At 43.2% G+C, this 16505-nt stretch overlaps 1 protein-coding gene across 1 annotated transcript in view; it reads right to left on the bottom strand.

Annotated features, from left to right (window-relative positions):
- Positions 1–3537: 3537 nt before the first annotated feature.
- Positions 3538–16505, bottom strand: part of GTF2I (general transcription factor IIi) — an 86098-nt gene continuing 73130 nt past the window's right edge. Inside the window, exons 22-35 of the mRNA XM_052654120.1 lie at positions 15414–15472; positions 15011–15085; positions 13821–13922; positions 13077–13142; positions 12574–12757; positions 11503–11561; positions 11054–11134; positions 10544–10627; positions 9992–10175; positions 8495–8523; positions 6751–6792; positions 5952–5993; positions 5405–5480; positions 3538–4685 (exon numbers count right to left, since the gene is read on the bottom strand). Coding sequence (XP_052510080.1) covers positions 5422–5480; positions 5952–5993; positions 6751–6792; positions 8495–8523; positions 9992–10175; positions 10544–10627; positions 11054–11134; positions 11503–11561; positions 12574–12757; positions 13077–13142; positions 13821–13922; positions 15011–15085; positions 15414–15472 — 1066 coding nt within the window. The 3' untranslated portion in view covers positions 3538–4685; positions 5405–5421. The remainder of the gene's footprint in view (positions 4686–5404; positions 5481–5951; positions 5994–6750; positions 6793–8494; positions 8524–9991; positions 10176–10543; positions 10628–11053; positions 11135–11502; positions 11562–12573; positions 12758–13076; positions 13143–13820; positions 13923–15010; positions 15086–15413; positions 15473–16505) is intronic.

Here is a 16505-nt window from a genome sequence, read left to right as displayed (position 1 = left end):
AAAAATCCCACCTCCTAAATTCCGTCATTAGGGCTGGGTTGCCATCGTCTCCCCCACTCCGCCCAGAGATTGTGCGAAGGCAGCTGGCAGCATGGCCTCAGTCCAAGGCTTGGCCATGGACTCGGCACCTCTGCCCCGTCTGAGGGGGTACAGGGCAGTGCAGACGCACAGGCCCGGGGTGAGGCACTGGTCAGACAGCGGATCTGCTTACAAGGGTGTCTGGCGGCGGCCCAGCTTGCATCAAGCACCAGGGGCAGCGAAGCCACTCCCCTCGATTGAAAGCTCCTCTCATGCAGGCCAACACTTGCTATGGCTTTCTGACCCTGCGCCCATGGGGTGGGTGCCTGCTCTGACGTAGCCTTTCTGCAAACCTGCACCTGCTGTCTTTCATTAAGGATTTTTCCTTGAGGTCTAGATTGGTCATTATAAAGGAGAGGACAGTTTGTCTAAATCACAGATGATGCAAATCTATAGATTCTTCGGGGATTTATCTGAAATCTTCCTAGAGCCTTGGAGGTGGCTGTCTCTCCTGCTGCCTCTGGTTGGGGTTGAGTGGGTATGAGTGGGGACGGTTCTCGCTCAGGTCCCCCCAGGCACTGACCAGCACGTGGTCTTCGCTAAGGATCACACTGGCTTTCCAGGTGAGGAACGGGCATCACCAGGCAGCCTGCGATCTTGCAGGAAGTCAGTGCTACAGAAGGCCCACCAGCCACCTACTCTGGCCTGAGAAACCTGGCAGGAAACAGTTACACACACGGGTGTTGCGTCATAGCATGTTTTCAGTGCTACCTTTCCTGACAACTTCCTCAAAATAAAACCACAAGGGAAGGGGGGTTGAAGGGTGGGATGGGGCAGGAGGGAGCTGACACGCAAAACCTTTGATCGGAGTTGGGGAGCTGGGAAGACAAGCGGCTTCGCTGTTTTTCATTCAGTTCACAGGGATTTGAAGCCAGGGAGCTGCAGCAGCCAGGTTTACCCACTGATTTGTCAACCAGCCACGAAAACCTGAGGGACTTAGGACTTCAACAACCTGCTTTCATTATCTGCCCTTTCAGCCAAAGCTGGCAGTCACGAGGTGAAGTTAACCACCCCTCAGTACACGTGGGAGTAAAACAGAACCCGAACTGCAGGGGCTGGAGAGCAACTCCATGGGGGCGTCTGGTTAGACCTGCACAGCCCCACCTGTGCTCATCCAACTGGACTCAGCGCTGGGCAGAACCAGGACCCGAGGTCGCCTCAGTTCCCCACACTCTGTATCACAGAGTGTATCAGAGGGAAACAGGCATCCTTGAAGAACACTTCTTTCAAAATACACACACATGGCTTCTTCCACTAGGAAGGAAGGTGTCCAGAGGTGCGCTGTGGAGTGTGACAATTACGGTTCACTAATGGTTAAACCAACCAGCAGCTTGAGGTTATTCAGAATGGGGCTTGAGGTCTGGACACTGCAAAGGTCTGGTCTCTCAATCTTCCTCTCCAGTGGACCTTTTTGGTCCCTGGAGGGGAGAAAAAAACAAACAAACGGCAGAAACATTGCTGGAAGGATGCTCAGAGAGATGACCTACTTCCAAGTAGGACTGGCTGCCTGCTGTAGCAGACAGCTGTCCTGGGCACACTGGGCACTCTGCAGGCCACGCTGGGCACACCGGAGCCCAGTCCACGCTGCCATCTCAGGGGTAAGACTGTGGCCATGGCTAGATTAGTGGCCTACCTCTTCTCTCAAGTCCCAAGGTGACCTGGGCATGCGACATGCATGCTCTTCAGGTCACACAGACGATTTAGACCAATGAAACGATAAAACGTCTTAGGATGTGCTAACTGCTCAACAGGGGAATGCTTACGTGCACGGCACAGTCCAAGTGGCGGTAGGTGGGTAAATGTGATTTCTTTTGGAGGTGCCAGTGGCCCCACCTGCAGCAGCTCTGCCGCCCGCCCCAGGGCAGAAGCTGACCCAGAAACAGAGCTCGGCTCTCCCTGCCACCCAAGGCCCAGAGCTGCGCAAGAGGCTGTAAGTAGTTGGCCCAATTTCACCATCAGGGTCTAACTGATAACAATCCTGCAATGGTACACGCTTCCTTGGTTTTACTGTTGGAGACTTACTCAAGATCACAGCTGTCCAGAAGCATGGCTTGGAGCTGGTCACAAAGCCTATGTCCCTAGTCATTCTGCTATATTTCCTGATAAAATAATGTTGAACCATCAGCCATCACAGGATCAGGATGTTGTTTCAGAAACACAGGGCGCGTTAGAATTACTGATGGGACCTATGTGGTCGTGTTTCAGTCTGGTCCTCCAGGAAAGACCTTGGTGTGAGAGATTTACACCCCTCGCCCTCTGAAGATTCACGCTCTTTTGTCAACTGTCTCATTTATGAGGGCAAAACCTATTCACTAACACAGGCGGCGGAAGGCTTGCTCCTTACATGGTTCCTGGGCTCCACATGAGCAAGGCAGGGTGACCCCAGACATTTTTAAACAAGCCTGTGGTGCTGAAACTAGGGCTCATCTGAGCACTGCAGGTAAGACGGTAATTTGCTAAGGCAGTCACCTTGCCAGGAGAGGCTGTACTCAGAGACCCTAGACTGTCGGTAAGCGGAGTCAACAGGGGTGTGTGAAAACCTCCAGGAGACACAGTGAGTTAATAAAACAACTTCTTCCACCTCCATGCTCTTCTGCTCACAGACACAGCTTCAACTGAGATTCAACATTTCTTAAAGGAACCTGTAAGCTGTTCAGAGGCAGGATGGGACCAGACCGCATCTTAATACCTAAGTTAGCAGGAGGAGGATGCCACAGATTCTGAGCTGTGGTCCACAATGCAGAGACGCATACGCTCATTTTTAGCTGTAAGAAACTTAAAAAATCCCCAAACATATGTGTATGCATAGATACAGGATTTTCATACTGGAGATATATATACTTATAATGCGTAGAAAAGTCCATCTCCTTCCAAGTCTGTGCGCCCAGAAAATTTCTGTTGAAGGGTTATGTGTACAAGTGTAATCCCTTTGAAAAAGCAGCCTTTGGATGACTATGAATTCCTGGTGACTGGGATGGGAAGTGTGGGTGGTGGCAGCCAGATGGGGCACACCTGAAAGTAACCCCAGGGGTCTACTAGAGCAGCTGACTCCTCCGGGTGGCCGGCTGCTAAGTCTGTCAACAAATCGGTTTGGCCTTCCCTGAGGTCACACGGGTAAGGGTCACGGAGAGGCAGAAGGTGATGTGGAGAGACAGAAAGGACCTGGAGCCAGAGTTTTATGTGGGAGGGGCTCACGGACAGGCTCCATCCTGGGAGGGATTGACCTCAAACATCGCATGCCGTTGGCAGGTCACAAACAAACAGGTGGGAGCTCCAGCCCCAGCTCAGACCAGAGGCACAGCGGTCTCAGACTCACCCCCGGCAGGGGTGTCCTGATGAGGCACGGAGCCACTGGACAGCGGCGACATGACCTCACCTCACAATCCGCCTACCGCCGAGCCGCCCCAGGTTTCCCAACAGTCATGAAAACACCTTAGAAAGAAATGAATTAGTGTGTGAAAGGCATGGATGGATTTTATTTATTACCCTATATCTACAATTTAATTTGAGGTAAAATATAAGCAACACATAAAAATGCCTATTTCTGCTACCATGTAATATAATTCTCCATTGTGAATATTGTCATAAAGCTAATGAAAACTCTATGCCATCACATACTCTAGCTTTTCGTATAGCTGGTATTTTACATCTCTTACTGTTGGTGAAATCTCAACACACGTAAGATTCTCCTACAAATGGCGCAGAATGTCAGAGGGTGCCTGGTCAGCTGACTGAGCCCTCACTGCCCACACTGGGCCTCAGTGTCACCGGTTCAACCGCAGAGTAATGAAGGCAACGAAACCCCCCCCTCCCCAAGTTCTGAGCCGAGCTGGGGTGGTGTTCCAAAGAATTCCACACCACGACTGGGCTCATGGCAGTGAGGCTCTAGTGTCGTTCAGCTCGCCCCAACACTCATACCTGACCTTAAACTTCTGGTACGCCATGCATTTTATTTGGATGAAAAGTAAATGTGGATGGAAGAGGTTCTCTGTATTCCATCTATAAGCCACACGCGGAGATTACCGACCTCTTACTGGCTGTTAGCTGATCCTGATGGTTGTGTTTTAATGATGATAAAAAACATATGAACCATGATAGAGAGCTTAGGAAAAGGTTTAGTCAAATATACAGATACTAACTGTTCACTCAGTCATTAAGGAGAGCCGTGAACAAAAGGATCATTTAAATGATTTTCTCCAATAGAAAAACTAAAGAGCTGAACTATATCACAGGGGTTTTCTTCACTGCCGAAGCTGAGATGTTCCAGTAGGAGATATCTTCACTTGATTGAAAAACAAACATCATCGCTGAAGGCTCTGCTGAATATGTAAAAAATCTGGTGAGCTCCACCCCCGTTATTTTCCCTGTCGTTTTTTCCAGCACTGCTGTAAAATCCTTATAATACATTCCCAAGGAAACCAGCCATTCCAAATCTACAGTCACTCTGCTCTTTAATTCAATTCACAGAACTGCTGAAAAAGTAGACATTTCTATCTAAAAGTAGAAAAAAAGGTTTGTATAGAAGGTATTTCTGTTATACAAGTATATTACACAGCCTGGGGCAGTAACAGGTCCGAAAAGCTCTTCTCACCCACTGATACTTTAAGCTAAAACAGGAGAGAAAACAGACAAGTGAGAAAACAGGTTAATCTGATTATAGGAATTTATGATTTTCACTAATATCACAACTTAATTACCACATCAGTCCAGGGACTGGAGGTACATGGCCCACTCCATGACCAAAAAAGTCTCCATATAAAAAAAACCAGAGGGTCAGCTACAGGTGAGAGATAACTGTACCCTCTAACTATCATGAAAACAGTCAATGCTGGGGCTGAGTGAGGTTCAGCTCGACATGAACACCAAGTCTCACTGACTGATGGTCTAGGAACGCCCCTCCTGGAAAGGTTTAAGATGTTTGGAATGACTGGATCAGGCCAAATCATACCAGGATACACAATGGTTGTGCAGCTCAGCCAGACTCTGCAAATACTGTTGCAGTGATTAGGGGAGAGTCAGTCTGGTGACATTGACTTGCAGTGCATCCAATGGCAAGGACAAGAATTAACCTACAGATCAGAAACAAAACACTTTGGAGGCCAAGTGCTTTAACATCTTTGCCTGATAGACATGCGTTGATCCAAGGAAACTCTCCATGCTTGAGCCCGCTAGCTCAGACCACCCAGTATGCTTACACTTGGTCCTCACGTGCCCCGAAGGTGGGCCACCGTTTATGGCTGAAGCAAGGAAAACACTTCAGCTTACTGATATGCAAGGAGGCTCTCCCAGACACTACATGGTGTCCTGGACAGAGAAGCTGATTTACCCTGGGAAGGAAGAGTTCTACCACGTAGGGTCTGGTTCTTGCTTGATTTGGGAGTTTCCATCAGTCTCCTTTATTTCTATCAAGAAAAACAAAAGGGAACCGATTAACTGCACTATGAATACAGATTTACTTGATTATACAGCTACTCATACCAAACTATTCATTACAACTCGACAGGATACTAAAAACCAGTAGCAGCTAGAGACTCTTCTCCAGCAGTCAAGTTCTGAATTTTGTTACTTAGATTTTCAAGGTCACAAACGCCTTATTAATTATGCATGTAAAGGACCCACACTAGCTGAATCTAGGTTACAAAGCATTCATTCAACAATTTCAGAATTCATTAAGGGTCATTTGGGGAAAATGGAAGAAAAGAACCTGTAAGTCATCTCTAAATACAATGCTTCTGGGCATAAACTACAAACCCACTTGACCCAGAAACCAAGGAACAAAACCACCACGTGTTTCCAGGTGAAGAGCTTCTAAACTACAATTAATTCTTTGTTTTTGGCACTTCAATTTTTGACAACCAGGCTACCCTTTTTACCTTCGGTTGCAGGAACCTCCAGCTGGGTTGGCTCAGCTGATTCTGAAGAGAAATACACGATGATTTTATTAACACACTAATCAAAAGTCGCCTTCAGTTATGTAAAAAGCCTAGAGGGAGGAAGCTCTCTAGACATACACAAAGCCCCCATCTAGGATGAAACAATAGCTACAAATTTGGGGAATTAAAAGCAGGGTTACTCAACTGGACTGTCAAAAATCTGCTTTCCTGAAAACCTGCTATCTTACACAGTCAATAACAATCTTAACACAGGTCCAACAGGAAAGTAGGAGGCTCTTTATGTCTTTTCCCCCTTCCTTCTGCAGGATCCCTTTTAATGAAAGTCTTTCATTACTTTCAGTGAATCACACAGCAGGCCTAAACAAACACTTGCTTCCAAGGAATTTTCAGCCAACAGTCTGGCTTACAGCAACCATTAGAAATGAAGGGCATAAGGCACCAAGTTAAGACAACCTTCTCATCACACAACCACACTCAACGCCACTGGTCTCAGGTTCCTGAGCTTGAGCTTGAGCTTGACATGGGGAGGTGGAGCCAATGGCATGCGGTCCAGTTCTCAGTGATGACCTATGTGTGACCCACATAGGCTTTCAGACAAAGGAGTCAAAGAAACCAAATCTGCGTGTGCTCGAGTGTGTGCATACATGTGGACATGTGTGCTGTGGAATTAACTTTCCTTAGAGTTGGGTACACATTAGCACGTGAGGCCACACCATTGATGTGATCTGGTCTACTGCGTCAGCAGGAATATTTCCATGGTTCACCCAGCTTAATTTACCTTGGATCACTGGGCCTTCTGACTCATTCTGATCAACCAACTCTGAAAAGAAAGCAGATTCATCTAAGTAATAATGACACACTGCTACATTTGAAAAGCATTTTTGCATATATTCTCTAACCTGATGCTCCAACTCTGCTATAAGAGACACTATTTTCCTTATGAGAAGGAGGGAACAAAGATTAGAAGTTGTGGTAGGTCCCATCCAAGTAACTAACTCACGGTAATTAACATAAAATTCTGTAAATTATTACCACACAAGGAAAAGAACAAAACTGAACACTTTACACATACGGGAAAGGGGCAAGGAGTCACAAAACACAATGTCTTTTGAAATTAAAAGTTACATAGAAGAGAGATGAATTGCAATCAAAAAAGTTTTCCAAAAAACAAGACAAAACAAAAACCCCACACCTTATCATGGGGTTGGACGTTTAAAGATCTCTGGTGTTAATTAAAGCTGAATGCGGAAGATGACTGAAAAATCTATGAAGCAAGATTTCCTTTCATTCATTATTGACACCCCCAGATACTGACACACTTGGCCAAGATAGAGAGAATAATAAAAACAGAATCTATTGAAAAAGAACTAGTGGCTTGGGGGAACAAGCAAATAAATACATTCTAGGATAAAATGAAACTCAAAACTGGGAAGCAGAAGAGACAAGACCAAATCCGTGACACTAAAGGCAAGGCAGACAAAGAGCATCGACCGCGTGAAGCCCACGGGGCAGCGGGACAGGCCCAACAGCCGTGTGGCTCTCAGCTCAGGCGGGGAACCGACAACTCACAGGGCTCAGCTGAGCAGCGGTCACTGAAAACTCCTGAACACTTTCCCAGCAAATACAGAAGAGAACGCTCAATATAGATGGATGTTAAAGAGCCGAGACGATACCAGCCGGAAAAATGACTAAAATGCTAATGGTGTATCAATTAAGGATAACTGTCACTTTGGAAAATTTTTAACAAGAAAGGTAATAGAAGAACATAAAACATATTAGCATACTTATTTCACACCAAAAAACACACACACACACAAAACCTGTTTAAAATGACAGGAATATCAGGGAACTGGAAAAACACTTACACTTGTTTGTGCAAGATTGTCTGAGAGCCCAGTGACTGCCAGACACAATGCCTCAATATTAACAGAAGCCGCCAAATTATGTTAGAAGACTTGCCTTTTCTAGCCCGGTAATCAGAAAATAATAGTGACAGTAGTAACGGTGAAAACAGGAATAAATATAGATTGTGCTTACTGAACACATACTGTAGATCAGGAGTCAACAAGCCTCATCACAAAGAGGCAATGAGTAAATATTTTAGGCTTTGCAGGCTGCTCTGCTGTGATTTCTTGAGTCAGACGTAAGCACATGGGCCCAGCAGTGCTGTATTAGAACTTCATATTCACACAGTAAGGAGCTTGCTAGGCACTGTGTTAGAGGCTTGACATACAATGTGTCATTTAAAATGCTCTAAAACGGCCAAAATGGGTGCAAGTATCATTTCTATTTGATTATACAAGTAAGTAAACAGATTTTAAAAAGCGAAACACCTTGCCCAATATCACATCCACAAAGTGACCTGTGGTGCTTTATACTGAGGGCTAAAACAATGACTTTGAATGATTACTGCTGGATTACGCCTCTAAGTGTACACCCAGACCTGCATAAACCCACCCATCCCCTTTTCTCACATCCCAGAGAAGGAAAAAAGGAAAAAAAAGACATCCAGAAATACTCACGGTTATTAATCACAAGTCCTGGAAATGGTCTGAAGAGAGAAACAGATGGTACAAGTGTTTTTTTTACTCTACAAGAATTTACATGTATATTTTTACTCAACTAACATTTAGCCCATGTTACTTATGTGCTAGAAACACAAAAGCTGTGCACTACCATTCAATCTTCTACTTTGAAACCTACAGACAGGCAAGTAACCATTAGAAAACGCTACACCAAAGATAGTGGGGAAAAAATAGGAACAAAGTAAGGGAAATAGAGTAATTTTAGTAAAATGAGAAAAGGCTTTGGGAGAGTACTGTATTGGCTATTTCTGAGTGTCGGTCCTAAGCAGACAGTGGGAATTGGACAACGAATGGGTATATCTAACCACAGCTAAGCTCTGGGGAGGAGGAAGAGTGAAGGGGAAGGAGGGGAGGGACGATCAGGCAGAGGAGCATGGAGACGTACTCATGACCACATGTGAACGAGACAAACAGCGGGAACTTGCTGTATGACTCAGGGAGCTCAGGGGCTCCGGGACAACCGAGAGGGGTGGGATGGGGGGGTGCATGTGGGAGGGGACACGTATACCTATGGCAGATTCATGCTGATGTATGGCAGAAACCAACCCCATATTGTAAAGCAACTATCCTTCAATTAAAAATGAATACACTGAAAAAAAAAACAACCACAACCACGTTTTCCACACACACACACATACAAATAAATAAATAATAGGAAATTAGAGTAATTTTAGTGAAATGAGAAGAAGCTTTGGGAGGATAAGACATTAACTATCTATGAGTGTTGGTCCTAAGCAGACAGCGGGAACCTGAAGTTTGGGGGAGGTGGAAGAGAAGCGGGAAGGGCCCTGGGAATTTCTACTTCAGTGATGGCAAAGGGGACGTGTGTGGCATACTGTGACAAGCATATATCAACAAATGGAATCTGCACAGTGCTGTGAGTGTGCAGGTGTGGCAACCATTCCTACTCTGTGGATAAGCAGCTCACACTCTCAAAGGGAACAACTACCGTCTCACTGGACAGACAAGGAAACAGAAGTGGCTTAGCATTGGATCCTTGGTCTGACCTGAAGCCCGGGAAGATGCCTCACAGGCAAGGGCTGGCAACATTTTCCTGTACAGGGCCAGACATAAATATTTCCAGAGCACAGTGTCTCTGTTCCAGCTACTTAATTTTATCACTGCAATATGAAGGCAGCCACAGACAATATGTAAACAAGCAGGAGTGACTGGGTTTTAACAATACATAAAAATAAAAACATGTGGCAGACTGGAGCTGGTCCACAAGTCACAGTGTGCTAACAACACCTTGCCTTAAAACCAGAGAATGAAGAGTCAGCACAGGCACGAAAGAGCCTCACTGTAACTGAAGGACTGTATTAGTTCATTTCATCACACAGTAAACTTACTACAGAGGATCACATTTTGGACGATGACTCGGCCTCAGTCATCTGCAGGTTCATTCCTATGACCAAGCAAGTCACTCTCACGTACCTAATAACTGTGAATTTAATGAACTCAGCAGAATCTAAGATCCTTCTCATGGAGCTGATTTCCAGATAGCTGGGGGCTTTGAATGACACTCCGGGGGGCATGCCATCAACCACCACACAGCCAGGGTTAATTGTGATTTTCCTGTAGGGAACCTTCACGGGGAAACCCATCCCAATGGCTTCACCTATAGTGAGACAAATGGCATAAAAGCAGAGTCCACCTTAGTGAGGGTTTACAGAAGCACAGATGACAACTACTTGAGCATAATTCAGTTTTAAGATCTAACTGAGTCAAAGATTTCCTGGCTTATTGCAAGCTGTATTATGCAAATGCCTGCATCCATGCTCAGTCATGTCTGACTCTTTGCAACCCTACGGACTATAGGAGTCACCAGGCTCCTCTGTTCATGGGATTTCCCAGGCAAGAATATTGAAGTGGGTGGCCATTTCCACCTCCAGGGGATCTTCCCAACCCGGAGATGGAACCTGCGTCTCCTGATTGGCAGGCAGATGCTGAGACACCTGGAAAGCCATGCACAAATGCAAAGCTTACCAAATTTCCGACTGAAGAGGTCATTAACTTGCTCTCTTAGCTGTCGAGCTTTTTCAACCTTTGATAGTCTTTCATTATCATCGTCTGAAAAGGTTAAGAGAAAGCTGTAACTTAACAATGCCATTTTAAGACCAGATACATTTTTAGGTGCTCTATGTAATGTTATGTTATGGGAATGTTTTTTAAAAAAGCAATCAAGATTGAAACGATTTAACCAAACAATTTAATAACAGCACTAAACTGAAAATGCAACAACATCATTCCAGTTATAAAGAATTTTGTTTGCCGTTTCATAAAAATTTTTTAAACACACTAGGCATCTGGGTAGCATACAGGTTTTAGCTCATGTTGAATCTAATAACTGCCAAGCACTGTTTATAGAGATAAACTGACATGGTGATGTATCTGGCCAATAATTTCTGCAGGGGCTAGGGGAACAACAGACAATGTGCAGTATATTCAATCTCCATGAAGCCCTAACAACCTATAATTGAGGCAGAGAGATCATACCTGGAATTGTCACCTGAATGATGTTAAGGTCTTCAACACCTGATGCAGTAGTATTAACACTGGGTGATGAATTGATTTTTCCTGAAAACGGAAACCTCAGATTAAAAACATACACAAAACGTAATTAAATCTTCCCTAACGCTTACAATACAGACTATAAAAGACCATATTTTAAGCCAACTTTGTTCCTCATGACATGTTTTCTTGTTCTGTGACATTGGGCTTCCTGAAAGATGTTTTTCATTTTTTGTCTTCCTCATGCTGCTTTGTAGAGCATCAGACATGTAGAGATCTTTAAGTTACTAAAAAACTTAAAAACCATAAACTAGACACAACCCCAATTTTGAATGTACTTTCCAGGTTTTATTTCAACAGCTACTCTTGCAATAATTTTTAAAACTACTGCTGCGAAGTGTCTGACAAAGTGTTTTCTGTAGCAAAATGCTTACTAGGAGGGCTCTTAGATGAGGAGGTGCTTTCCTTAATTGCAGTCTCAAACATTTCTGGCCTAAAAACAAGAGAAAAAGCATGTGTGTCAGTATTCCAATAGTAAAACACTAAAAATTAAACAAGTAAGACACTGAAAAAGCTAGTAACTTTATGTACATACACATTCTTAGCAGGAACAGAAATAACATGGATATCTAAAGGAACACACACAAAAAGACTAGCTATCATTGTGATTTTAACATCCACCAAGCCCTATTTAGTTTAAATAGCTTCTTCCTATGGTTTCAATATATCCTGGAAAGATGCAATGCTAGACTTGAGAAAGAAACACAAGAGCCCCGCATGCAAGCAGCATGGAAATATAAAGACAGGCTGTGAAAAGTCAAGCACCAAGAGTCTGTCTCTCTTGGGTCTTCCCTGGAGGGACTGGTTAAGACTTCAATAACAGGCTTCCAATAAAGGAATGTAGGTTTGATCCCTGGGTAAGGAACTAAGATCCCACATGCCTCAGGGCAAGGCCAAAAAGTAAAAATTAAACAGTCTGTCTCTCTGAGGAAGCAGAGGCAGGGTCTTAGCCTCTAGAGACCTGGCTGAAAGTACAGAGGGTGGCCATTAATAAATAAATAAATCCTAAAATTCCTTTCAACTAATTTTGAACAATTCCTGGACACTGACACATATTTTCTTAACTCCAGTTACTTTCATCTGCTTCAGCTGTGCTGGCATAATTCACAGATCCCAAGCAAACAGAAGAGAGATTTAAACTATTCTGTAAATTGGAGAAATAAAAAAGCTTTAGAACACTGAACCTCCACTTAAGGTTCCAGCCGTATCAACCAGTAAAAATATAGACTATAAGGAGATTTCGCAAAATCAAGTTGTTATCCCTCTGGTAAGTCACAGCCCTCCTTCCCTCTTTTGACCACTTACAAAAATTTTTAAATATATATAAAAGTATAGCTCAAAGAGCTTCTCTGACTCTAGGGCCCCAAAGCTGAATCCACATGCCATCTCCCAGAGTCAAACTGTACCAACTCAGGGGGCAAGGTCGTTTCATCTTATTTCCTTACTTTTTAATGATGAACTTAATTTTGGCTTTGTTTCTGAGTATCTTCTCCAGCCTTGGAATGCCAAAAGTAGACGGTCGTCGGAATGGCACACCCTCGGGTAAGCCTTCCACATAAAAGTCTTCTGGGAAAGACTCAAATAACGCAAACGGCACTTTCACAGCTTGTTTAAGGCCAAGAGCTTCACCTAAAAAAACCAAAACACACTTATCGTTTCTCATATACATAATTTTTTGAAAAATTAAACCTTAAAAAAAAAGCATTCAAACTACATTTTGCAGCTACTAAAACTATTCTTTAAAAGAATCACATGAATTTTAATTTTAGAAAAATGTCTTCAATTTCTTGAAGAAATGTGGGAAAAATGATCAAATTCATGCCTGCAAAGCCCACAAACATCTGATGATAAGTTAAATGTTGAACATTTTTACACTGATCACATTTTTCTGTTTTATAAAAAAGCTATCTCATATTTTAATAACAATAATACTTCAAAATAAACTTACCACATTTTTCATTGAAAAGATTTTCAACTTTCTGTTTTAGGTCTGTGATTTTGGCATTCCAGGCCTCTGCATGAAAAAAAAAAAACGCAAAAAGGTTAGGAACTTCATCTTTTATTGTGCATCTTTACTCAGCGCAAAATAAAAACTACATAGGTTTTTAACATAGTCATGTCTTGGTAACTATTCTAATCCTGATGCATTATTTAACTGTTCTATTATATTACTGGGGTTCCCTGGTGGCTCAGACGGTAAAGAGTCTGTCTGCAATGCTGGAGACCCGGAAAGGTCCATGGACGGAGGAGCCTGATGGGCTATAGCCCATGGGGCCACAAACAGTCAGACGCAACTGAACAACTAACTTAATTTTAACTTAGTATATTACTAACATGTCAGCTACAAATTAACAAAATAAACAAAGACCAAAATAGCGCCCCTGCAACAATTATAGTATCTCCTCTGCAGACACAGCTCTACCCTTTAGACGATCTGTATTTATCATCTTAAAAATCACCCTATGGAACCGGAAATAACGTTATCCCCATCTACAGCCAAGGAAACGGAGGCACAGAGAGGTTAAGCAGCTTGCTCAAGGTCATGGAATCATAAGTACTAGTGCCGGATTTGAACTCAATCTGGCTCTGTAGTCTTCGCCTTTAAAAAACAGTGCAGCTACTAAAATACAGTATTTTACTAATTCCTTTTATTTGAAGTAATGAAATAAAGAAAAATGAAGTATATATTTACCAAAGGAAAACTCTCTCCCTCGAGGCTTGAAGGGAACATTAGAACCATTCGTCTGGGTAGGGGTTCGAACGGCTGAGGTTTGAGGATTGCTGTTATTAGGGCCTAAAGAAGAATAAAAAACAAACAAAAAACATAGTCAGCACACACAATCAATCACCTGCTAGTGACTTCTGTACAACCTGCTCTTGAAGGCCAACCTGTGCTGGAAAAGTTGAGTCCAGTGAGGACATAAGCAATCTGCAAAGGAAAAGGCCACTGCTGTGAGTTCTACAGACCTCTGTCCGTTTTTCTACTTCCATCCCTACGACGAGGCATTTCCCCACCGAACGTATCTAGCTTTCTGGCTGGTATGAGGAACTTTCAGTTCACTTCATGACTCATCACAGCCTTTTGAAGACACTGCTCACTTATGTTTGCCTTTAGGTTTTTCTATTAGCCTCTGAAGATAACCACAACTTTAGATACAAGTCTTTCATCTACACTGTGAAGCTCTCCTTTGGATTCTCTAGCTATTTTTTACATATCTTTTCTTTGAATTCTAAGAAATACACAGAGACAATGCTATGGGTTCTGAGTTGTTTCCCACTAAAAGCCTGACTATGGCCTCAGAATTCAATAAAATATGAAGACTCAACATTCTAATCTTTAATTACTTCAAGCTACTGAATAAAAACCAAAGCTTTTTTAAATGGCATAGTGATAAAAGCAAGGTATTTCTGGAGAAGCTTGATCTCTCCACCCAATCACCCTGAAGGCAGGTCAAAAGAGCTTTTCATTAACCCACCACTGTCCTTGTACATGAATACTGAGAGTGGCATTACTCATAAATAGCCAAAAAGCAGTACAACCCAGATGTCCATCAGGTGATGAATAAATAAACAAAATGCAGTACACATCCACACAATGGAATATTGCTCAGCAATAAAAAGGAACGGACACGCATTAGGATGGATATTATCTAAAAGCAGAAAATAACTAGTAGTGGCGAGGCTGAGGAGAAATTTCCTCTACTTGAAACTGTTGATTAAAAACATTTAGAACTCTAGACTTACCACAGGTTAGCTTTCCACACCTGAAACAAGTTTTGTGAAGGCCCGTTTCCCTAAAAATGTCAACACTAGAGTGAAGAGGCAACAGCTGTAATCAGTGAACTGGACTGTGGACAGAAACGGGCCGCAGAGCAATCTCACCTTCCACAGTGACCTCAATTTCAGGAACTTTCGAATTACTCCCGGGGCTTCGTGGCCTTTTTGGGGACTGCAAAGCTGTAAAGTAAGCATATACCATTTCTTTTGGATATTGTAAAAAATCCATAAGGAAGTGCTCTATAAAAGCAGAGTACTGAAATTCAGTTTGGCTATTTTCACAGAAACCTGAAGAGTTAAACTGATGGTATAATACTCCACATGAGTCTCAACAAAGCTGTGGACACATGAATGAAAGATGACTGCAATATGAAACTGCCAATGAAATGTTCACTTTGGGGGGGCAGGCATTAAATAGCTTAAAAAGCTCAAAACCAAATCAAAAGCCACCCCCCCACACAAATTTCTGCCACACCGAAGTGTAATAAAGGTATACATAATCTCTTACCTTTAGTGTTAATTTTACTAGCCATTCCAGGAGGCAAGTAGGAAATAACTAGTTCAGGTCTAGAGAGAAAACCAAGAAATGTTACAGTGGCCAGTATAATATCGGTCTTCATAGCTAGTAAAACGTGTGATGACCAATTTTTTTTTTTAAATGAAGGTGACCACAAAATAACTCTGTAAGGCAAAAATAATCTCTATCATTGTGCACAAAAAAAAATTCACTTTTCCTTCCCACAACTAGCTGCTAAAAGATTTTAGTAAGAGTAAATGACTTCTTTCATGATAGCTCAGCTGGTAAAGAATATGCCTGTAATACAGGAGACCCCAGTGTGATTCCTGGGTTGGGAAGATCCCCTGGAGGAGGGAAAGACTACTCACTCCAGTGTTCTGGCCTGGAGAATTCCATGGACTGTACAGTCCATAGTGTGGCAAAGGGTCGGACACGACTGAGCGACTTTCACTTTCATGAAAATGAAAACTAACAGGTTTAGTTTCTTCAGCTCCTGAAATTTTGGAGACATATAAACGAGAAACTTAATTGTTGAAATTCAGTTGCCCATAAAAGTTTAACCAGGAATAAACAGAGCACATTAAAAATCAGCACTTTCTTTCTTTCTTCAAGTATCTATGGATAAGATTCTTATAGCATCATAGCATCTCTCAGCAATCTTATAGCATCATAGCATCTCTCAGCAAATGTCAGCACCACTACTGTGGGGCAAGTACAGCTCTCCTTGTACATATGAAGAAAATCAAGGGGGAAAAAAAATCAGTTCAGTTCAGTTCAATTCAGTCGCTCAGTCATGTCCGACTCTTTGCGACCCCATGAATCGCAGCACACCAGGCCTCCCTGTTCATCACCAACTCCGGAGTTCACTCAGACTTGCGTCCATCGAGTCAGTGATGCCATCCAGCCATCTCATCCTCGGTTGTCCCCTTCTCCTCCTGCCCCCAATCCCTCCCAGCATCAGAGTCTTTTCCAATGAGTCAACTCTTCGCGTGAGGTGGCCAAAGTACTGGAGCTTCAGCTTCAGCATCATTCCTTCCAAAGAAATCCCAGGACTGATCTCCTTTAGAATGGACTGGTTGGATC

This window comes from Budorcas taxicolor, chromosome 2 (genome assembly GCF_023091745.1).
Source record: "Budorcas taxicolor isolate Tak-1 chromosome 2, Takin1.1, whole genome shotgun sequence".
Lineage (NCBI taxonomy): Eukaryota > Metazoa > Chordata > Mammalia > Artiodactyla > Bovidae > Budorcas > Budorcas taxicolor.
The sequence above is the reverse complement of the archived record's forward strand: the minus strand, read 5'-3'. Positions and strand labels throughout refer to the sequence as shown.